This window comes from Sphaerodactylus townsendi, linkage group LG06 (genome assembly GCF_021028975.2).
Source record: "Sphaerodactylus townsendi isolate TG3544 linkage group LG06, MPM_Stown_v2.3, whole genome shotgun sequence".
Taxonomy (NCBI): domain Eukaryota; kingdom Metazoa; phylum Chordata; class Lepidosauria; order Squamata; family Sphaerodactylidae; genus Sphaerodactylus; species Sphaerodactylus townsendi.
Genome location: NC_059430.1, coordinates 26275893 through 26300475, shown reverse-complemented (window position 1 = coordinate 26300475; position 24583 = coordinate 26275893). Strand labels below are relative to the sequence as shown.

General features: G+C 44.0%; 1 protein-coding gene across 3 annotated transcripts in view; it reads left to right on the top strand.

The window, feature by feature from the left end:
* TMTC1 (transmembrane O-mannosyltransferase targeting cadherins 1) overlaps positions 1 to 24583 on the top strand; it is a 174689-nt gene that overhangs the window by 43683 nt on the left and 106423 nt on the right. For all 3 annotated transcript variants that reach the window (XM_048501224.1, XM_048501223.1, XM_048501222.1), the window contains 2 exons: positions 18993 to 19074; positions 20199 to 20302. In XM_048501224.1, the coding sequence (XP_048357181.1) occupies positions 18993 to 19074; positions 20199 to 20302 (186 nt within the window). The remainder of the gene's footprint in view (positions 1 to 18992; positions 19075 to 20198; positions 20303 to 24583) is intronic.

Sequence of the window (24583 nt, the reverse complement as noted above, 5' to 3'; positions counted from 1 at the left end):
TTCAGCGCTACAGCATATCAGCTCCTTTGGGTAGGCCAGTTAATTATGAAGTGTGAATGAGATGACAGAATTTCTTAGTGCCTGGGTGATAGTTGTAAGCTCTCTGATCCGTAAATAAGATGATTCTACAGCAGTCTTTTAATGCTCCCCCTCTTTCATGGTGATATTCATTTGCATGGTAAATACCGTAATAATCCTTTTACTTTTGCCAAGGTGAAGCCAGAATACAAAGGTGGTTGCTTTTATCATAGCTGAAAACAGGTTTGGTACTTGTAGGAGAGTTGTACTTGGCTGTTTGGAATCCTGCAAGAAGTAGTCTTTATCCATCCACCCATCTAGGATGGCCAGATTTCTAGTCCTTTTTGTTGCTGATGGAAATAATCTTGAATCTGGCAAAAGGTCACTGTAGGCATTTTCCGGATGGACATAATATCCCGGGGGAAAACCGGGATCATACATACTGAGAAGTTTCTATCTCAGGCTCATTCCGCACATGCAGAATAATGCACTTTCAAACTGCTTTCAGTGCTCTTTGAAGCTGTGCGGAATAGCAAAATCCACTTGCAAACAGTTGTGAAAGTGGTTTGAAAACGCATTATTTTGCGTGTGCGGAAGGGGCCTCAGTTTCTCCCTTCGCCGACTGCCCGTTATTGCATTCAGACCGGGAGGAAGAACTCCAGGTGATTACACACGGCCCCTGGTTTAGTTTCATTTTCCATGGCAACGTTTCCGTGCGTTCTGGTTGGCTGCAGCTGTGGGGTGGGGAGAGCAGGCGGTGAGGCAGGAAAATAAACCGGTCCGTCTCTCAAGAGTTCTGGGGAGCAGCCTTGAATTTCATATATTTATCTTATCTGATTTGTCTGCCCACATATTGCTGCTGTTCTAGCCCTCTTGCTGAAAAGTGTAACCTGTTTGTTGTTGTTCAGCAGAAAGTTGAATGCCTCAGTAAATTGTTTCCAATCTCATGGAACATAGTAGCTGGTGTGTGGAGACGATTGGCTCAAAGTTTGGGGCGGAGGGGGTGCAAAAGAAAAATTAAATTCCCAAGTGACTGAACAATATTGACATGCAGAAAGACCATATTGCAAATAGTATGCAAAGTGCTGCATAAACTCATCCTTTGCTCTCACTTTAATGGGAGATAATGCTGCAGGCAGAAATGATTACTGTTGGATAAATCAAAGCCACGCAGTTGGAACATCCTGATAATGAGATACAGCAATTAGTAATCGCTTCGTTTTAGTGACATGCTGGTTCTGTGCTTTAGAATTTCTTTCATGCACTGCTATAGAAAATATTGGGAAGGGAACAGGAGGTGTGGGCATTAAAAGTTATGGGTTTTAAGCTCAAGTTGTCCTCTGAAACTGCCTTCCTGAGCATGCTGTAAGTAACTTGGTTAAGATTATGTATTTATGTGCCATCAAGTGGCAACTGAGTTACGTTGGCCCTCAGCAATGAGTTTTCAAGGCAAGTGGGAAGTAGAGGTGGTTTGCCCTCCACTGAAGAGTCTTCCTTGGCAGTCCCCCATTCAAGTTCTGACCCTATGTAGTTTCTGAGATTGGGCTATACCAGTGGTGGTGAACCTATGGCACGGGTGCCAGAGGTGGCACTCACAGCCCTTTCACAATGAACTGGGCACGTGCAAACAGAGTCCCCCCCCCCCCCCCCCCCCCCACACACACACATCTAGGCTGGCCTGGGCCACTGGGCTCGATTATTAGCATTAAACTTAAGACCTAGTTTTGGGGAAGCAGTGTAGGTAACCCTGTTAAGCGCTGTTAAACCACACTGATTTTCATGCGAAGAACTAAGGCGCGATCCTTTACCTGGGAGTAAGCTCAGTTGCTGGTAATGGGGCTTGCTTCTGAGTAAACCCTCCTAGGGTCGGATTCACCAGTTGGAAGATTGCACAGTTGCTTCAAAGCAAAGCCACCGACTACCACCAAGCTTACTCCCGAGTAACGCACGCCTCAGAGCCAGCCGTTTTTTCTAAACTTAAACCTCAGTATTCAGGTTAAATTGCTGTGTTGGCACTTTGCGATAAATATGTGGGTTTTGGATTGCAATGTGGGCACTCAGTCTTGAAAAGGTTCGCCATCACTGGGCTATACCATACCATTACACATCCCTTTGGTTAAAATTGGGCTCTACAGGTTAAAATTATACTAGGTATTGGGTTGACCTTTATCCAGAGTAATGTTTTTCAGTCTCTGTGGAACCCTGGATTTTCTTGGATGCTTATCGGAAGGGTAGGGCTGAAGGGTGTTCTCACAGATTCCTTGAAAACATCTGGCCTTTGCTGATTTTTCTGGAAATGCACAGCTGCATAGAGCATTGGGTGCATCTGTGCTGGGCTGTAATGTATCTAGCGCCTTGGAAATAGAAAGTAGTTAAAAACCACTTATCCCCTGTCTGGAGTATTGGCTATAAACAAGTACAACTGCATTATTGACTTTGGTAGAAAACCAAAGAGATTGAGTTGGTATCATGCATGTGAGATGGAAAATAACCTGTTCTATCCAAGAGTGACACAACTCTCTTTGTACGGCATACCGCGTTTCCCCGAAAATAAGCCCTACCCCAAAAATAAGCCCTATCATGATTTTTCATGATTTTTGGAGGATGTTAAAAAATATAAGCCCTCCTCCAAAAATAAGCCCTACCGGTAGTTACAGATCACAATAGCAGACAATGCCCTGTGCTCCCTGCCAATGAGGATGCAGCTTGTGTCACACCTGACAGGGGAAGTAACAGGTTGCTGAGAGTCCGCCTTGATTAATTGTGAAGGTACCGTATTTCCCCGAATATAAGTCCTACCCCGTAAATAAACCCTAATGCATTTTTTTGGTGCAAAAATTAATATAAGACCCTGTCTTAATTTTGGGGAAACATGGTAGTTGTGCCAGAGGCTGGGAAGTAGTCTTGGTATACTGGTGCTGTGGATTCTACGTATGAATCAATAGTGCAGCAGCTTAGAAGACAGGTTTGTCGAACATATTCTTTGCACCCAATTTATTTGAATCTCCTGATTATTTGGGTGACTGAAGACCATTAATGTATGAAACTGGCATGTAGCTACCTTGTAACAGCTGATTAGCCAGATGCCAGCCACCAAGCCCTAAGAAGTTGTGACTTCTTTTCTTTGCTTCTCATTTTCCCTCCTATTACAGAAAAGCTACTGCATCTGTTCAATCTAAGAGCTGTTTGTACATTTATTAAAGACTTGCTTGTCTGAGCTTGTCTAGTATCCCTTTCAATCAATGCCAGAATCAACCAATTTTCTGCCGAAAGGCACAATTGTTGTTGGATTGGATAGCAGAATATCTTGTACTTTCTGTATTCCTCCCAGTGAATACCAGAAACAGTAGGCGGCAATCTGCGTGCCAACATTTTTGTGTGTGTGTGTGCTTGCATTAAACCTGGGAACTTTATTGATGTTCTGTCATTAAGAACTGGAACGAGGATGTTGTGATGGTTCCATTCAATTCCTGTAACTTGCCGCATGGCTTTAGCACCTGTGTGGCTTGCTGTAGATTCTTTTGTTAATGAAGCGAAACATATCTATCAGGCGCAGCATTATCAGTGTGTTACAACAGGAAAATTTCTAAAAAGATGCAGAACGTTTAGCGTGAAGCTTTTGCCCTGGGCTTGAACTTCACAGAGTTTCTGGTTTAGAGAGGAATCCTTTTCTGCCATTGGAATGTTTTCATGGTTTGTATAGTTTTTGCAGATGCAAAAATGTTTTTATGCTTCGTTGGTCTTCCAGCAACTCTTTGCATGTGTGTGTGTTACATTCATGAACTCATAAAGCTATCTTTTACTGAGCTGGACTATTGCTTTATCTAGATCTGTATTGTCTACTCCAGAGGTCTGCAACCTGTGGCTCTCCAGATGTTCATGGACTACAAATCCCATCAGCCCTTCCAGCATGGCCAATTGGAGAGCCGCAGGTTGCAGACCCCTGGTCTACTCTGATAGGCAATGACTCCCCAGGGTTTTGGACAGTGGCCTTTAACATCACCTGCTGCTATCTTTTAACTGGAGATGTCAGGAACTGGACTTGGGAACTTCTGCATGCCAAGCAGGTATTCTTCCACTGGGCTTCAGCCCCATCTGAGTAGTATCTTGTCTCTGAAAGTTCCTGCCACAATAAATTTGGTAGACATTGATTAAGGTGTATCACATGAATAGGAAAGAGTGCATGTGTGTCTGGTTGGATAGATGCTCCCTAGGCCAGCTGTCTTCCATGCAATTGATGCCTTCTTGATCTTCCAGCAAGTGAGTGATGATGGTGAGAAGAAGAATGAGCAGTTGTAGCAATCTGCTTTTTCGGAGGGTTTGTGAAGAGTGCTTCCCAGTTAATATCATGATTCTTGCAGTGTAGTCATGAAGGACATCAGCTGCTTTGTGTGGAGAAAGAACATAAGAACTAGCCTGCTGGATCAGACCAGAGTCCATCTAGTCCAGCACTCTGCTACTCGCAGTGGCCCACCAGGTGCCTTTGGGAGCTCACATGCAGGATGTGAAAGCAATGGCCTTCTGCTGCTGCTGCTCCTGAGCACCTGGTCTGCTAAGGCATTTGTACTCTGAGATCAAGGAGGATCAAGATTGGTAGCCATAGATCGACTTCTCCTCCATAAATCTGTCCAAGCCCTTTTTAAAGCTAAAAGGCAGAGTATATATGAAGTAAATAAATATGGCTGAAGATGGGGTGCAAATAAAAGGTTGGTTGGTTGGTTGGTTGGTTGGTTGGTTGGTTGGTTGGTTGGTTGGTTGGTTGGTTGGTTGGTTGGTTGGTTGGTTGGTTGGTTGGTTGGTTGGTTGGTTGGTTGGTTGGTTGGAGACTCGCAGCAAAAGGAAAGAGGAATTAGTGGGGGAGGGGAGACAAGATGGCCCCTGCAAGTAGTGGCAAGTCTTCCATCATCAATATATTTGATTCTCAGTATGGCAAAATATGTGGATACTTAAATGCAGAGACTGAAGCCATTATATTGTTCACCGCCCTGAGCCCTTCGGGGATAGGGCGGTATAATAAACAAACAAACAAACAAACAAACAAACAAACAAATAATAATAATAATAATAATAATAATAATAATAATAATAATAATAATAATAATAATAATAATAATAATAATAATAATAATAATAATAATCAGACAGGGCAGATATTTCTATAAGTCTGAGGAATAACCCAAGGCTTACAGAAAAAATTGAGATCTTAAAATAATAAATGAGGGAGGTAACCACCACCACACTTAATAAAAGCAGCACCTGTAGCTTTAAGAAGCAGATGCCCTCAGTAGTTGTTGTGAGGCAACCAGAACAGTATTGGTTTTTGACAGGATTTCAACTCTTAGCAGGGGGTGGGACAGGCCCTTGCCAAGGCTGTTTTGACCTTTGAGGGACCCATTGGTACCAGGTCTGATACCAGCCACCAGAAAATTGATATCACATGACTGGCCTGACACCTGGCTGTTTTTCAATGTGCTGAAGGAGTTAAAGTTTGATACTAGGATCTAGGAGATTCAGGTTTGAATCCCTACTCTGCCATGGAGGTTCATTGAGTGACTTTGGGCCAGTCACACAGTGTCAATGCAAAATACCTCACTGGGTGGTTGTGAACAGAAAATGTCTGAGAAGATTATTATATTATTATTTTTTATTACGTTTGTATACCACCCTCCCCCGAAGGGCTCAGGGCGGTGAACACAGAATATACAAGCAGAGCACAAAATAAAATCAACAAACAACCAGGAATAATTAAATTATGGCTCTGTACATATTAAAACTAAACCCCATTAAAACACAGCGTTCTAATTACAAAAACACAATACAATAGATGGCGTCTCGTGGCTGAAGAGGGGGGACGGCAGGGTCCACTGATGTTATAAAAAAGGGGGGCAATCAGCGGCTGGCCTCCCCAAAGGCCTGGTAGAACAGCTCGGTCTTACAGGCCCTGCGGAACTCACTGAGGTCCCGCAGGGCCCGGACAGCTGGAGGAAGAGCGTTCCACCAGGCAGGGGCCAGGGCTGTAAAGGCCCTGGCCCAAGTGGAGGCCAGCCGCATCATTGAGGGGCCAGGGACCACCAGCAGATTGGCCTCTGCCGAGCGCAGTGGCCGACTCGGGACATAAGGGGCAAGACGGTCCCGCAGGTCCGAGGGTCCCAAGCCGCGTAAGGCCTTAAAGGTTAACACCAGCACCTTGAAAATGATTCGGAACTCGACCAGTAACCAATGGGTCCCCATCGTGGAGAAATATCTTGGGTCCCCATTGTGGAGAAAGGCAAGTATAAATGAAGTAAATAATGTATCGAGACAGAAGAAATCGGGGAATTTGGGAAGGCTGTGGGGTCTTTCAGGGAAAGAAAAGAGGAAATAGTGGGGGAATAGAAAAATAAGATGCCCCCTGCATGTTTTAAAAATAAATTAATTAACTGGGCCCACTGAGTATAACTCAGCCAGTAATATATACTTGGATAAGCAATGGGGGAAAGTCAGCCTTCCTGTTCTACTAAAAAAATAGTAGAATTGGACTGAGAGCTTCAGCATCATGCTTCAAGTGAAGGTATCCAGGGATTGTCCTTTGATAAAAAAGAAAGAAAAATTCCAGCAAGTAAACCAGGGAGTCTATCAGGCAGAAAAGTTTGAGCTGAACTTGTACATGGTTGTGCTAAATTTTGTACAGGCGTTCAAGGTGTTCTTGTTGTTGCATAAGGGAACATTCAGAAATGTGCTTCCTCCTGCTCCATTTGAAGTTATGTAGTCCACTTTAACCCCCCAAGTTTTAAACCTCTAAATCCAAAGGGCCTGAATAAATGGGAAGGAGGAGGAGCAAATATAACTGATTATTGCTGGGAGTGAACTGTTAGTTCTTCATGTCAAAAGTCCTGGCATAAGCTGATAATCTTGACAGTGGTAGTAAGACCAAAGGCAGCATTAAGTTTCTAGAGTTTGGGTCGCTTTCTTTCCAAACTTTACCAGGTTATTGCTAACTTGATGGATCTTTTATTTTACTGCAAAACCAGAAAGTTTCGAGAAGCTAAATCTCCCATCCCACGAATGAATCACTTTTATCTCTTCCAAGGTCATGAATGGAATTGTATCTGTAATTTTTTTAAAAGGAAGGAAATCTTTCTCAAAACTGTTTATAAAGACAGCAGAGTTTTTCCAAATGAAAAGAAGGGAGGGGGATCTCTTGCTGTTCTGGAGTACCCTTCAGGCATCTCTTGAGAAGCCCGGGCATTTCATCTGACTTGAGTAAGTGAGTTTGATAGATCAGAATGTCAGATTAGAGCTTTCTTTCTGGACAGGAAGAGTCTGTTTTCCTAACGACTTTGGCACTGCCTTCCATTTAGCTGCTCCTGGAGTGGATAATGGTTTGTGGAAAATAGGGAGGACTTTCATTTTAAACAATATCTGTGGAAATAGCTTTCAGGTTTTGCATCAGCCCTGTTTGGAAGCCAAGAGCCAAACAATTGCGGTTCATTGTCGAAAGCTATTTGATGAGACGTGTAGTTTTTCCAAACACGGCCTAATTCTAAAACTCTGCAACCACAGAAGAGAATATAAACTAGAGGGTTTCCCCAAGACCTGCTTGTTCTGCCCCCCCCCCCCCCGGTGAATCTGTTTTTGGTGCCCTGTACTTGGCTAGGACAGAGTGGGGGAGACACAAGCCAGGTTCAACAGTTCAACAATAGGTTTATTACTTAAGAGAATCAAGACCCTAACTCCTCCCTTGGGTCTGTCTAAATCAGAGTACTTGCTTGTCTTGAGCAGATCTGAAGCTGTAGACTGTGTCTTCTCTTGGCTGCTTTCAAGAAAGTCCACTGTGTCTTGCTTCCTTTCAGTTCTTTCAGTCCTTGACTGGTTCTAATTGCTGTTAACCTTAACTTGTGCTCTATGGACCACCATATACGTCACGAATATTCCAGTCTCCAGCTACCCTTGGCACTTCGCTCTGACTGGCTAGAGCTAAAACAGGGGATTGCTGGGTAAAGAAGGAAGACTGCCTCTTGGGAAATATCTTAAAGGGACAGGGGTTAACTAAAACAGAAGACTTAGAAGACTTAACAATGAACTAAACCCTGGTTAACTATGGGGAAACTGAAGCTTAATGGGGAAATAAAAGCCTTTGTGGGGGCATGACACTGCTGCTTGAGTTCCTTTTACCTGGAGATGCCAGAGATGAACTCTAGGGCCTCATCTGTGCGAAGCATGTACCCCACTGCTGGGCTATGGTCCCCTTTTCTTCATTTGGAATTAAACATGCTTGTATTGCCTGCTGTTCCAACATTAAATCACCTGTTGTGCCAACAGACCTGGATGTTACACCTGCTCATAGGTTTCCAATTTACCTGCTTATGGTGGGAAACCTCCAGATCAATTATAGCTGTTGCTTGCCAATGCTCAGCTGATCATTGGGTGGAAACTGGGGGCAAAGGAGGGGCACTATCATCCCAGGGAGAAAATTCTAAAACATAAATAAGGCCTCAAGTACTTATAGCAGATTCTTACCATAGAGTTCGTCACAATTCCTGGAGCCACCTGTCAGTGGCAGTCACCAGAAATGCTGTAGTAATCTTGCCGTAGAATTTCTTCCCCTTTATTTGAAATGGCTGAGCTCAGAAAAACTGCACCGAGATGTGTTCAAACTGCAGTTTAGCTGGGCTGCAAGTTGGGTAGATGGCACCCCTATAACTGTACCCAGGTCCAGTCAGGCAATGCTGTAAACTTTGGTAATTTATGCCAGTTGACCATGAGACTTCCTGGAGGAAGAGGCAAGAATCTGATTTCTGAGCAAAATTGACATGTGAGTTTTGCATTTAGTCAGGAGATCCACTTAAATTTCCAACTTCCTGTTTCTCCTACTGACCTTGCATGCTAGTATTGGAACATCTGATGAGTGTTCATTGTGATTTTGGCAGTTGATCAAATAGCAGTCCTTCCTACCTGCATCTTTGTGTATAAATTAAAAGAGGCCATTAGGCTCTTGAAGGATGCTTGTGTGCCCCCCCTCCCCCAAAAAAATCACTTTGGCATAACATTTGAACCTTGAATAGTGTAGCACTGATAATTTTAGGTATATTGTTTCTGGTCTGTATGAATCTCTATTTCCTCTTGTTATGTTCAAGAGACTGAAAAAGAATAAATGTCACACAAGTCACTGATTTTGAGGCACTGGGGTCTTGTAGAAAACTATGCATGCGGGTCGCTGTTTGCTAAAACATCTTGAGGGGAGGTTTTTAAAATTTTAAAAGGTTTTTCATTTTCTTTGCAGCAGTTCTCTGCTTTGGCTGAATCTTGATGACAGCAAACAGGCTCCTGTTTCAAAATTGGCTGTCGGCTTGAATGTGAAGTCTGCTGGGCGCCTTTGGGCTAGTCACAGTTTTCTCAGAACTCTCTCAGCCCCACCTACCTCACAGGGTGTCTGTTGTGGGAGTGGGAGAGGGAAGGCAGTTGTAAGCCACTTTGACACTTCTTACTGTACAGAAAGGTGGCAACCAAAGATGGAGGACAAAACATTTTCACCTACTGTCTTTATTAAGAATCCCAATTTTTAGACAGGAGTCTATTCTTGTTTCTGTGTGTGGTCTCAGTGCCCACTCCAGGCTTAAATAAACTGCTCATATGATTGTGTCTTAGTGGAGAAAAGCAGATGGCGTGGGGTGACGGCTGTGTACAATTTAGTGTAGAATTCATTTCGTTTTAGAGCCGTAGCAGAAGGCTGCCGCTAGCCTAGACATCTTCAGCCCTGCTTATCTTGTCAGTAAATATTTAATAACATCGTTTCTTTCTAACCTGAATCCACATAATTTCTGTTTTGCAAATGAAGCCTATTTTCCTTGGTGTTGAGAGTGTGTGGGAAGTAAAGAGATGCTTTGGGGTCTGGAGAGCTAGTTCGGAGTACTTTGCCAACTGTTCCGGCAGCTGAACAAGATTTCCAGACTCCCACCCAACTCCCAGCTTATCCCTCCCAGTCTTTTTGGAAAGAGCTGATTTGTGAATTCGGAGTTGCAGAAATGATTTGATTTTAGCATTTTGGAGTCTGTTAATTAAAGTCAGCTGTTTAGATATGTAGTTATTCACAGGGAAAGGAACTGTGGATTATACCGTCTGCATAAGGATGCATTATCAGTTTGCTGCATGTGTTACCCTATTGTTGTTTTATTGTTTTTATTGTGTAATTGCATTTTTCTCCATTCCATTCATACTATATATCACGCCTAATATGCTACGTCTATTCAGATTTCAGTAATCCTAGTTCTAGTACATTGTTCATTCATTCTGCAGAGGAGCCTTTGTCCAATACAGGGCTGTAGGCTTACTTAAAGTCCTGGCAATATATGGGTTTGGTGGTTGGGCTACAGATAGTAGAGTCTGGCACACAGTGATAGCCGGGATCTAGGACTGTGCATAATGCCAGATTTCTGGATTGGAACCTGGGATCCAGGAGGAAGGACAAACCTTGTAATGGAAAACTGGTGGGTTTGGAAACACAACTTGTTGTTCTTCCCTTTATATTTACTCTAAGACTGGTTTCCTAATGTGCTGCAGGTGCCTTTGGGATGGCTGGTTGCCATTAACTGAGGAAGGTTTTAAGGAGGATTAAATATTTGAGGATTTTCCCTGGAACAGATAATGCAGAGCTGTTGAGTCCTGCCCCCTTGTCTTAGCTGTTGGAAACTGTAGTATTCAATTGGAAACATGAAGAACCAGGGGAAACTAATTACCCTCCCTCCATAGGTACATACCTTGGCACATTTCAAGAAGGCTGCAATCTAGGCTGCATAGCTAACCCGGGTCTGAAACGGCCACACATCTGGATTGTAGTAATCCGAAGCACTAAAAATAGCATCACCATTCCCTAAAATGCTGGCCACCCAGGCACAACCTGGGCTCATTTCAGAACACCTGACTCAGAGGAATTCTTCAAACTGATTTTAAATGCTAGAAAGCGTAAAGATTGCAGAATAACATTTGTGAGGGAGAGAGAATTTTGGCTGGCACAGGGTACCATGCAATCTCTGAGTGCGTTTGCCGTTGAGTCACATCTGATTCATGAAGCTCTGGTGGGGTTTTGAAGGGGCAAGAGATGAGATGGTTCAGAGGTGTTTGCCGTTGCCTGTTTCCATGTCACAACCAAATAGTTACCAGGGGCTCATTCCGCACATGCAGAATAATGCACTTTCAAACTGCTTTCAGTGCTCTTTGAAGCTGTGCGGAATAGCAAAATCCACTTGCAAACAGTTGTGAAAGTGGTTTGAAAACGCATTATTTTGCGTGTGCGGAAGGGGCCAGGGGTTGACCCTGAGATCTGCCCAGATCAGGCTAGCTTCAGCTTGTGTGTTGTGGGGTGACCCATAAAGTCTTCTCTCTGGAACACATGATTATGTTTTTTAGGAAAGGAAGAGAGCAGATTGAAACCCCCAAAGTCATAATTTGCAGTTGGTCCCCCCGGCTCTGTGCAAATGGCGAGGGGCTTCTAATCCTACTCAGCCTTGTTTGACCAGCTGGTAGACAGTTGGTGGGATGCTTGGCATGAGGAGGAAATCTTTTCTTCCCCTGTTCCACACAGGCATCTTTCTGTGCAAGTTCTGCCATATAAGCTTAAAGAGCAAGCTTTTCGCCTGTGCTTCATCTAGTTCTGCACCCTCAAGGCATTTGCAAGAGAAAAGGATTTGTGCATCTTGTTGATGAATGGAACAGCAGGGGGAAAACACACAGTTTGCTCTTTGTGTCGCATATTTTCTGACCTTGTGTGAAAAGGTCTTTTTTTTGGCTGTCTTGTTATCTCTGTGTACTGTTTGCTGTGAAGAATCTCTGGCTTTAATGTACATTTTGCAGGGACTAGAAGGAAAAGAGAATTCTTAATAAGTTGCAGTTCCTGTGAAAGGATCACTATCGGATAGCTTTGCTGTCTATAGGGAATTTATTCAGAAATTTTGACTCTTGGCTGAAGTCCCTGTGAAATTAGTGAGAACTTAAACAGCTTTGAAAGTAAGACCTCAAATGGAATGAAATACTGGATTTACTGAAATGTTAACCACATTCCCTGATAGAAAGAAGCTGGGAATAGCTGTTTTTAAAGATGCTGTGCAGTGGGCCTAAATACCAACACAGTGAGTGATAAAGTTCCATCCTTTTCTCACATACTTGGGAATTAGTCCCATTGAATACAACAGCTTCTGAGTAGTAGATTGTCACACATGGATGGTGTTCTCTGTTTGATTTGTATCTTGTAAGGCATGTCGGCTTTCTGCCTAGAGAAAGAATGCCTTGCGTGAGCATCCCATGCCTTCCCTGCCAAGCTGTTTCTGGTTCAGTCTAACTTCAGTTTGTATTTTGGTTCTTTCACAAATAGGTAGTTATTTCTTGCTCCTCAAGTGAGCTTTAAAAGAAGTGAGCTTTAAAAGAAGTTAGTTAAAAGAACTGATCCCGTGCTGTTCTTTCAAAACCAGCTCATGTTAGGCTGAAAGAGTGTGCCCAACAGACACATTGTTGGTTAATGTGTGCATGTCTGACCCAAAGTCATGACAGAATAAGGGTCTGCCAAATCTTAATCCGATAACTGACCACTACCTCTTAGGGCTCTTCTCTGAGTAGTGATACTGAGTCACTAGGAGAAAGGAATAGGTCTTTTCCACAGCATGCCCAAGGATACAGAACAAACTTCCTGAACTAGTTGTGGTGGGTTTTCCGGGCTGTGGATCTTGTTCCTAACGTTTCGCCTGCATCTGTGGCTGCCATCTTCAAAGGTGTATCACAGAGGGAAGTCTGTTAGTGTAACAGATTTCCCTCTGTGATACATCTCTGAAGATGCCAGCCACAGATGCAGGCGAAACGTTAGGAACAAGATCCACCAGACCATGGCCACACAACCCGGAAAACCCACCACAACCAGTTGAATCCATCCGTGAAAACCTTCGACAATTCCTGAACTAATATGACATTATATCTCTGTAGGTTCAGGAGGCTGTGTAAAGGTTAGATCTGGGAAGTTTAAATTTGGTCTGATGTCTACATACGGGACTCATGGCATTTAAAAATAATTTTCATTTTCAAATGGTGGCCGCATCCCTGTGGTGGAACAGAGAACAGCATCACATTTAGTTTGGCCCTGAGTTAGGTTTCCAAGATTCTGCCAGAGGCAGAGGATTCCCCACCACAAGCAGTCACTTCTTGCTGCCACTCAATTGGCAAGTGAGAGTAGAAATGGTGGGAAATGATGACATCACTCCCCATGCACCTGGAATTGATGTCATGTTGCCAGGGGACACTCTGGCACTTGTACAGAACTCTGTGGTTAGACCACAGTGTTTTGCCCCAAATTCCTACTTGTCCCTCGCATCACTTCTGGGCACCCAGGGTATTTTATTGTTGCTGGTGGCATAATTATATTTCCAGTGAGGGCCCCTCCAGCAGGGTGGGTGTCCCACTGGTTGCTGGGGGAACCTGGCTATAGTACTGCCAACTCTGACTACAGACATTCCTAGAGATTTGAGGGTAGAGACTGAGAGGGTGGGATTTAGGGAGGGGAATAATGCCATAAAATCCACTTTCCAAAGCAGCCCTATTTTCCAGGATTAGTGGAATGAATGCTTTAAAATAATAAATAATCTATATAGTCTGTGGATCAGCTGTTTATCCAGGGATCTTGCATCTCTTTATCATAACTGTTGTGGGGGTAAAATGAAAGAGGGGAGAGCAGCGTCTGCCACCCTGATCCAGAAATCTTAACTGAGAGATGGACCATGTGGAGTAAACTGTTGTCTGATTGAACTTCCAAGTGTCTGTCAAGCCTCTCTGTTTATATGAGTTGGGCGTCTTGGTTTTTCCTTTCAACAAAGACAAGCTGTCTGGTCTTCTGAGGAGTTTGTTTTGATTTGCGCAACTCCATCTGGTACCAGCAACTTTTAACACTCGTGTAAACTTGCACAGTCTTGAATTTTATTGGACCACCTACCCTGCTGTCTTCAGCTATAAAAGGGCCTTGGTGCAGCACTGATGTCATATTCTTTTTGTAATGAACTCTCCTTTTCAGGAAATCAGAGCTGCCAGATATCTGTCTTGGCCCCTGTTTGAACTATGTGAGAGAAATATTTGCTTTATTAAGCATTTTCTGCATTCATTGATTGTTGTGATAATGGCTTCCTCCACCCCCTTCCTTTAAGAAAAGGAAGTGACTAAGTTATGAAAACATTGGCAGGTGGGGAAATTGGCATGGGCGTGAGCTGAAAATCTCTAGTATAAATTTTTTGTTTTGTTTTGTTTTTCCATGCGCTAATTTGAGTAGCAGTGGCTGCCTTTCCCATTTTCCTTTAAAATTACGTGTTGTCAGTGAAAGATGCATTTTGGAAAATGGGTGCTGTGTGGTTTCCGGGCTGTATGGCCGTGTTCTAGCAGCATTCTCTCCTGACGTTTCGCCTGCATCTGTGGCTGGCATCTTCAGAGGATGCCAGCCACAGATGCAGGCGAAACGTCAGGAGAGAATGCTGCTAGAACACGGCCATACAGCCCGGAAACCACACAGCACCCAAGTGATTCCGGCCGTGAAAGCCTTCGACAATATTTTGGAAAATGTTTATCATGTTGTTATGGTGAGCAGCTAAACATTTTTCAACATTGATCCTTGAGGTGGCAGAGCATTGGGACTAGGCAGGAACAGCTATACCCAGATGTAGATCTGTGGTATGAGTAGTGAATTTCAGCCTCCATTGCTGAAGAATTGGGGCTGCGGGTCCGAACTTCAGAAGGCAGAAGTATTGACATGTTGATTGGATGTAGAGGCAGACGTATGACCCAAATATTTATACTTGGCCTTCCCAGTACAGAAGCTCCATAAAGGTTATCAATCGTTGATGCCAAAGTTCCATTCCCATATTTCCTTCTGCCAGGAGAAAATTCTAAGGCAAGAATACCACCAACCCCAAGGCTTAGGGGTTTCTCTGTCGATATCTCATGAAAGCCCAGTATGATCTCTCCTCCATCTTTTGATTGAGAGTAATCTCACAAACAGTGGTTTTGCATGGAAGACCTGATTCACAGGATATATTATTAGTATGGTTGAAAGGGTGTCCCACCATGAGAGGACATGAAGAGGGACATAAAGAGATTCCCATATATGTAAGTAGGAAGGTCATTCTGCATAGGGCCTTAATCATAATTTGGTATCCAGTCCCTCAATCATCCTCGTTGCCCTTCTCTGCACTTTTTCCATCTCCTCAATATCCTTTTTGAGATGCGGCGACCAGAACTGGACACAGTACTCCAATTCCGGTCGCACCACTGCTTTATATAAGGGCATGACAATCTTTGCAGTTTTATTATCAATTCTTTTTCTAATGATCCCCAGCATAGAGTTTGCCTTTTTTACAGCTGCCATGCATTGAGTTGACATTCCCATGGAACTATCAACTAAGACGCCTAAATCCCTTTCCTGGTCTGTGACTGATAGCACTGACCCCTGTAGCGTGTATGTGAAGTTTGGATTTTTTGCCCCTGTGTGCATCACTTTACATTTTGCTACATTGAACTGCATTTGCCATTTCTGAGCCCACTCACCTAATTTATCAAGGTCCGCTTGGAGCTCTTCGCAATCCTCTGTGGTTCTCACCATCCTACATAATTTGGTATCATCTGCAAACTTGGCCACCACACTACCCACCCCTACTTCCAGGTCATTTATGAATAGGTTAAAGAGCACTGGTCCCAAAACGGATCCTTGGGGGACACCACTCCCGACATCTCTCCATTGTGAGAACTTCCCATTTACACCCACTCTTTGTTTCCTGTTTCTCAATCAGTTTTTAATCCATAGGAGGACTTCCCCTCTTATTCCTTCATTGCTGAAATTATTCCTTCATTGCTGACTGTAGTGCTATAACATTATAATAATATGCTCCAATGATGTTCTGAATTTCCAGCTTTCATTAAAAGGGAAAGAAGCAAGTCTCTAGCCCTTACTGTTGCAGAGATATAAGAGAAATTCCCAGATTGTCTTTTCTTTTGTGTCACCGCAATGAAATGACCTGGAAATTTAATTTGAAAACAATTGGAAGCTTGGAATTGAGGGACTATTAGAGTCCCTGGCAATAGAGCAATGTAACATTGTTGTGTTATAGCACAACAGTAGTTGTTTTTTAAAAAAATGCACCTGACACAAGGAAGGAAAAACGAAGGACAAGCAGTAATGTAGACAGTTGCACAGAAGCCTCCTACGTGGATGCTCTGTTGCCAGTGCAAATTTCTTAGAATTCATAGTGGAGGGGAAGCAGCAAATTCTCGCCATGTAAATGCAACCTCCATATTGCTTGTAATCAGGTGTTTGGTGGTACTTGAGTTTGGATTTATACCCTACCTTTCTCTCCTGTATGGAGACTCAAGGTGGCTTACAAGCTCCTTTCCCTTCCTCTCCCCACAACAGACACCTTGTGAGGTAGGTGGGGCTGAGAGAGCTCCCAAGAACTGTGATTGGCCCAAGGTCACCCAGCAGGAATGTAGGAGTGTGGAAACACATTCACTGGATAAGCCTCTGCCACTCAGGTGGAAGAGTGGGGAATCAACCCCTGTTCTCCAGATTAGAATCCACCTGCTCTTAACCACTCCATCACGCTGGCTCTAAAAAAGTTGGCTTTGTTCTGGAAAGTTGGCTTCACTCTAACTTTTAATGGGTTTTGTTGATTAAAAAGGGGTTTTTTGAGACTGCTCTTTCTACTGGCACATTAGATGAGCAGACAAACAAGGCGTGGCGGTCAGGGACCTGCACTCAGATTAATTAAATCAGCTGTACTTTCCCTCCAGGGACTTCACATCACAGTCAAGGTGAAATACTGAAGCCCCTTTGGAGTTGGCTTTTTAAAGAAGAGAATTGTAGTCAGACCAATATCAGTAGGGGCTGGGCGGGGGGGACTTTGTGCTGCATTTAGCCCCTTTTTAGACTTGCTCGGCATTTGAGTTGGACACCGGGATCATCTACTGACATTTAGGAATAAATAGATGTAAAGGGCTTGAGGTAATTCAGCTTTCTATGTTGTATGAGTCTTATTTTGTTATAACGTTTCTTAACATGATGTTTGTAAGAATGTTTTAATTAGACAGCACACTTTCTGGAATGCATCCTGGAATGCTTCCATGTTCTGTTTGATGGTTAAATTTTAATCCAACCTCAGGCAGGTTTTGCCTTTGTTCCTTTGTTAGGGTAGCGGACTTTCCTTCACATTATAAGGCTTGCTAGGTAGTTTTTTTGTCTGCAGCAAAAGTGTGGGGAAAAAACTGCTTTTGACTTTTTCTTCCTTTTCAACCTGGAAAAGAGAGTAACCTCTCTCTTTAAAAAAATCAGAAGACATAAGTGAAAAGTTTGAACTGAGTTACCAGGTCAGTCAGCTGGGTGTGAAATGTGCAAATCACAGCTTTACCTTTTGCCTCAGAATAGCACAGTCTGACTGCCTCTTTACATCTGCAGTTCAGTGGATGAAATTCCCATTTATGCTGCTGAATTTGAGTTCCAACTGATATGAAGAAGAAGAGTTGGATTTATATCTTCCCTTTCTCTCCTGTAGGAGACTCAAAGGGGCTTACAAACTCCTTTCCCTTCCCCCCTCACAACCAACGCCCTGTGAGATAGATGGTGCTAAGAGAGCTCAGAAGAACTGTGACTAGCCCAAGGTCACCCAGCTGGCATGTGTTGGAGTGGACAGGCTAATCTGAATTCCCCAGATAAGCCTCCACAGCTCAAGCAGCAGAGTGGGGAATCAAACCCGGTTCCTCCAGATTAGAGTACACCTGCTCTTAACCACTACACAACTGCATATGGGCATTTTCCCCTGTTTCTTTATCACCACAGAAGGCTTTTTTCTCTTTTCTAAGTAGCAACAAAAGCACAATTAAAAAAACAACACCTTGAATTGGGCCCATAAGCAAACTGGGAAGCATATGTGACAGTCATGTCCCAAAATGTCAATTTCCTAGCCAGAAAATCACCATATAAGCAGGCAGAAGAATCCTTTATACTTCTTTGTCTGTCCTTCCAAAGGGAATGGTAACCCAAATCCAAAGAAATGTGAGCCTGTTGTTCATGTTTGGACAGCAGTAGCACAACATTGCTTGGAACGCATTTGGGTTTGATTACTGCAGTAGTATGTGTAGCTACCTTTCAAAAACTATGCCGAAGCTTCAGTTTGCAGAAAGATTTCTTCCTGGTATGAGTTATAGGTTACATAAGAGAGGAGACTTCTGCAAAGACTAACCCCCACTCCACCCCATTCAGGTTCTGCATGTCTCCCCTCTGTTTGGCCTTTTCTTCCCTCCTTCGCCCACTGTTTTGTTAATACTTCAGTGAACCTGTTGCAGGAGAAGGAAGCATTCTCTTGGTCAGAATAAACAGAGCAAGTCTTGTTTTCACCGTAATTTGGTTTGAATGGTGTTATCCCATAGCCACATCTGATTGTATTGTGCCATGACATCATCGGGATGCATGATTGGAAGAACTGCATAGCCAGCAAGAAAACTTTTGATTTGAATAGAGCCAAAACGGGTGCTAAACTGGACAGCAAACTAGAGTGAAACTAAGCAAAACAGTATTAAAAAAGGTGTTTTTTTTAAAAAAAGATATGCTTTTACAGATATTGTTTTGGGTCTCTTGAAACGTCCAATTCGAAGGAGGTTAACTTTGTGAATGAAACTTTCATGTTACATAGTCATTGTAATTTTCAGGTAATTGTAATTCAGGCAATTTATTGCAATAAGATTTGTAACATAGAAGTTGAAACCAGGAAGTGAAAATGATAGGAGGTGCAGAGAAGTTCCAGTCCTCAGTGTGGCAGACATTTAGCTTGTTCCATTCTTGCTTGTCGGAGTTCTTCCTGTTTCCAAGTGCTGGCTGATCTATCAAGCTTATTGTTTGAAATAGGATTTTCAGCTCCTTTTTCTCCAGTGCTGATAAACTACTATCTAATGTTACTATTTTAATAGATATCTTTTTAACATTTCAGGTACCTGACTGCAAGTAACAAACAGAAGTTCTTGTATACCACCAGACCGTTTTTGAAGAGGGCTACCTTGGTACTTTCCTATGTAATTATTAATTTCTGAAATTCTTCTATTGGCTTTTGAAATGCTTTTATTCACCACCCCCCAGATGCATTTTATTTCACTAGCAGTCTCCTCATAAGATAAGCGTAAGCTGATATAGCTATTATCTTACTCGGTGAATGCAAAAAAATGAACATAGAATTGATTGGCTAGGCCCAGAAGAATGGCTCATCGGTCATCTGCAGTGACGTCTCAAGAGGAGTTGCAAACAATGTGTTGATGGCACGGACACTCTCTTTTAGTTAGCTGTCAGCTTCTGGTAATTGGAGGAATCCCATCTCTAAAAGTGGAAGTTTCAAGATACTACTGTAAGCGCCTGTCATCCAACTGTCGTTCAGAACAAATATATTGTATCAGTGTGCCAGCGGGAAAGATCAGGAAAAATGATTGAAAAAGGAATTATAGCGTTGCACATGTCGTTGCATGATTACTGTTAGTCAGTTTAAAAAAATATATATTTGAATGATATTCATGCAGCTTTGGTGTGCAACACTATAATTCCTTTTTTGTTCAATTTTCCTGATCCAACTGTCGTTGCCAGATGTGATCAAGTGAGGCTGCACTTCAGACAGAGTTTTTCTGTTGTGCAGAATTTAAAACTGAGGACAGAATTAAATATCTGGGCTACCCGAATGATCTTTTCTTAAAAACCTCAAGTTTCTAATTATGAAGAAAGCTTGATGGTGTTCCTTGGAGATTTTCCATCATAATACTAGCCAGGGTCAGGGCTGAGAGTAGCCCGAGGTCACTGCCTGCTTCCCTGTTTGCTATCCCTGCCAGCATAGTTGCCGCTTATGCCGGCAGGGTTGGGAAACACGTTAACATGGGCCATGCTGTTTCCAGGATATGCTCCCTCCCCCTGCCCCCCAAACTACGCTATAAAGTGTCTCACAGCATTACTTATTCTGTATGAGACTGCCCCACGATAATGCATAAATGCTACCAAAGGTGAGCAACTCTGGAGAAAGGAATGTGCAGTTAGGAGGGATACTCACACGTCAAGTCTCCAGTATGTTCTGAGAAATGAGGTATTGTCCTGTTTGCTGGCCACAAAAAGTTACACACCCCTCTGTGTTGACGCCAGCATCTCTTTTTGTTATCCAAAGGTGATCTTTCTTTTGTATTTTCGTCTCTGGATAATGGGAGGTTCCATGCCAGCGTTTTCAGAACAGGACAATCCAGCTTCGTTCTCGCCATATCTCCTTACAAGGTAGGTACCTAAACCTTCTTCAGCTTACACGGTATTGATAGATTTGAACCAATGTTACCTTGCCCTTTAGCAGGAATTTATGTATTGCAGACTTCAGTGGCTTACGCACCAGGCCGCTGCCTTTCCGAACACCTTCCTGCCTTTCTGTAAACTATACAAAACTGAATTATTCAAGGGCCTTTTGCACGGGAAACAGGCCTGCACTATTAAGACTTTGGGCTTTCCTTCACCTGTGGTTGGTTCCAGATTTCTTCCAGTTAAATCGTATTGCATTGTCAATTCAGTATTCCACCCTGGCTCTGCAAGCAGAGGGCGGGTTATAGATCTAAAAAACTAAACCAAACCGTTGATTGTATTGCCCTCACAACTTCTGAAAGGCAGCCGGCGTTGGAAAACAATCATCACTACATTTGCAGGTTGAGTAACAGGCTGAGCCTGTTAGCCACTCTCAAAATACTTTTCCAAAGGAGGTATGTTACAAAGAAGGCTCTTGCTATGGAATTCTACATGAAAGTAGGCAGTTTTTTTTTTTTCTGGGGGCCAAATTTCATGTGACATTGAAGAAGCTGCCATCAGAACCAGATATATATATATATCAGAACCAGAACCAGATATATATATACCCTTGACCGAAGAACGGTACACTCCTTCTATCTGGGATGGTCGTCCTCTTCCACCGAGCGCGCAGCTTCGGGAGGGACGCACATGGAGCGGTGAGGGAGGTAGGGGACACCCGCCTAGCCAGCCAGATCAGCCGAATCAACCCTGGCGATCAATGGGGTGACAGATGTCGCAGCCAGATCGCCCTCACATCCTATATATATATATATATCAGAACCAGATATATATATATATATATGAACCCGAAGCTGCCATCAGAACCAGATATATATATATATTCAGCCACTGGTGTGAATTAGGTCTGCAGCGCTGGAGAAGGGATGGTGTTTTCCCGATCTCTTATTACCCCCCCCCCACATCTTTTAAGCACTGATAGAGGAAAAAAGATGGTCATAATATGGTTTCCTGCCTCTCCCCGCCCCCTCCCCTCCCCAACAATGACCCAAGGGAACCATTTCTAGTAAGGAAAAGTGGGGTAGAATTAAATGACCTGTTCCCTGGTGCGGTGCTCCTGAAGTACATAAAAACTCTCTACGGTTGTATTTTTCAAGTAAATTACATGTCATAGATTTGATCCGGGGTCCCCCAGTGACAGGGGAAATCAGCCAGTCCTGCAGTGAATGATGCAGCCAGCCCCACACTTTCCATTTGCTTTCTCTTAGTGTCCTTTAAGGGATGTTCTCTTTCCTGAATGTTACTTGCACCAACCCGTCGAACAGAATGCGTGCCCCTTAAATTCGGGGATGCCGCTTTGCCTTTAGAGCTCGGGAGTCCTAATGCCTAGAAACCAAAGTGTTGGTTCATCCCTAAGGTTGTTGTAAAAAAAAGAGAAGGGGGGGGGGAGAGAAGCTGTCTTAATAGAGGCCTCCAGAAGAGAGAGCTGTCTGGAAGATGGATGGATGGCTCTTTGCATCTCTGCAGATTAAATTGGAAGTCTGGGGTGGGGGAGGGGAGAAAGCATCCTTGGGGTGGTGCAAGAGGGTGGAGTAGGAAACAACAGTAAGGGGCTGGTTTTGTAGCCCATTAACTTTTCTTTTTAAGCCCGTGTGTGTTTCCCCTGGATAATCAACAGGACTTTAACTCTTCCTGATGCTTTGGGGATGTTATTAATGCCCTTCATTAGGAGTAACAATTTTTCACTTCGGTATTTACAGCCGAAGCTGTTTCAGCTGCGGAGCTCTTTCCATCTTTTGTGGCACTCTAAATCAAATGCGCCTGACAAGGCACTTCATAATAATGTTGTAAAACATATGTGGCTGCAATTATAACCAGGTGCTGTTATTTATGAGTGCCATATATCTGTAGGGTTGGCTTTTTTTTTTTTTTTTTACTCTGAGGCAAGGTATCCTATCAGGAATACCATCGATGCAATAATCCTGTCTCAGTCTCTGTATAGCTTGGCCCACTTGTCTCTTTCTGTCAGCTGGGTCATTTGGGAAAGATAGCCACAGCAACTTCTTTTGGGTGTATGTATGTATGAATCTCATTAGCTTTCAGTTCGTGAATGCCAGCGCCAGTTCTTCTCAAGACAGCTTGGGGGTATGTGCGCTTGTGGTGCAAGGTAATCATGCTGGAAGATCGGGGGCCCTATTTTGGGAGGGCCAAACTACATGTCTGAATCTGGGTTCCCCACATTAGCTGAAGGCAGTGGCTTCTTTAAACAGAGAGGCCACAACAGCCATTCTCAACCAGGGTTCCCTGGTACCCTGGGGTGCCGTGAGCATGTCCCAGAGGTACCACGGCAACACTACCACCACCACCCTCTCATTTTTGTGGTGTCTCCCACCGGCGCCAGCAAGGACATGGAGCTGGCCCACGGGGCAGGGCCTGCCACAAGGTCAGCAGCCACCACCACCCCCAGTGCTACCCTTCACCCTGGGAGGGGAAGGTAGGGTGTGTGGCAAGCAGGGGCAATGGAAGGGGAAGGTGGAGGGTGGCGACAGGGGTACCGTGAGATATGAAGAGTGAGGTCAAGGGTACCCTGACCTCGAAAAGGTTGGGGAACACTGGGCCACAAGCAGGCTTAGAATGCCACTGCCAACGAAGAAGAGCTCCTGCCTTCCCTCCAAGCTGTTTTCTGGAGTGGAAACGACACTGCGGGAGAGTTATTTCCCCGTTTTTGCTTCTGGACATCAACAATTCAAAAATAACTCCCCCAGCACTGTCTCCATGTGGGAAGATGACTGGGGGTAGTGGGAGGCAGGAGCCTTTCCTCTTCCAATGGCAGTATTCCAAATCCATTTTTTGTCTAGGGTGTTGTGGGTTTTCCAGGTTGTATGGCTGTGCTCCGGTAGCATTTTCTCCTGACGTTTCGCCTTCATCTGTGGCTGGCATCTTCAGAGGATCAGGCGAAACTTCAGGAGAAAATGCTACCGGAACACGGCCAGACAACCCAGAAAACCCACAACACCCTAGCAATTCCAGCTGTGAAAGCCTTTGACAACACATTTTTTGTCTGTCTTTTTGTCTTTCTCTCTCTCTCTCCCATCCTGGCTGCTGTGTGGCTGCAAGGAACCCAAGATGGGTGCCAGTAGTTTGTCACTAAGCGTCCAGTAGCTGAGTAGCTTCCAGATTAATTTTGTGACATGTGGTGGAAAATGTGGAAGGTAGTATATCAATGCATAAATAACTGGGAATGTACCAAAGGAGCAGAATCCCATCACTGCTCAATCCTAACTTGGAAGTTTTTGTAGTGGCCAGGTGCTGAATGATGGATTACATCATTCTAGTATTTTCCTGATATGCAGAGTCTTATGGGGTCCAAACAGCGCTTGGAGATAAAGTCTCCTCCAGGCACCCCCCAAGAGCCCCACCCCAGGGAACCCGGGGTGTGTGTGTGTGTGTGGAACACCCCAGCCCCCCTTCATCCACAGAGCATGTGGAATTGGGCCTCCCTCCGTCCTGCCCCCTGGCTTTCCTGTAGATCAGGGACATGGCCCATCCTTCTGCTTTTAGCAGGCCCAGTCCTGCCTTGAATTATCTTTTCAAGTTATGGTGAGCATTTCAACAATAACTTGAAAAGGGGATGGGGCCACGTTCCTGATATCCAAGGTCAGAGCCTTGGACTGTGTTTTCAAGTTATGGTGATCATTTGAACAACATTCCCATAAGCCTTTGATCAATATGCAAATGAGCCTTTGCTAAATTTGGCTCTGGGAGGCTCTGTCTGGTAACGTCGGGGGGTGATTTTGCGCCCCCCCCCCATGACCAGATGGCGTGCGCCTGGAGACATGGGTTACCCCATGGCCCGGGCAGATACGCCACTGCTGATATGTGACTTCATTGGGTGTTTGGCAGATCTCCATGCACATTTGTTCTTTTGCCAGAACCTAGTGGTGGTAAAGCCCCGTCCACCATTTTTCACAACCAGGACTCGCTGGAGACCAAGTTCTGTGAGTGGGTTGCAACTCAAAAACGAGTGGTGATTCTCTCCTGCTCCCAAATTGGTTATTCTAACGTCTGGCATCATTTTTTTTTTTTGGGGGGGGGGGGGGAAATCTGGCTGGCAAAAGGAAAAAGGACAGGAAAGCAAAAAGATGAAATGGAATAAAACTAGACAGCCCAAAATTTAATGTATGATAAATTAAAAGAGGTTCCCACGTTGAATAATACTTGGGCCCTTGGCCTGGATAGGTTATAGGAGTTAGTCTAGCCAGTGTG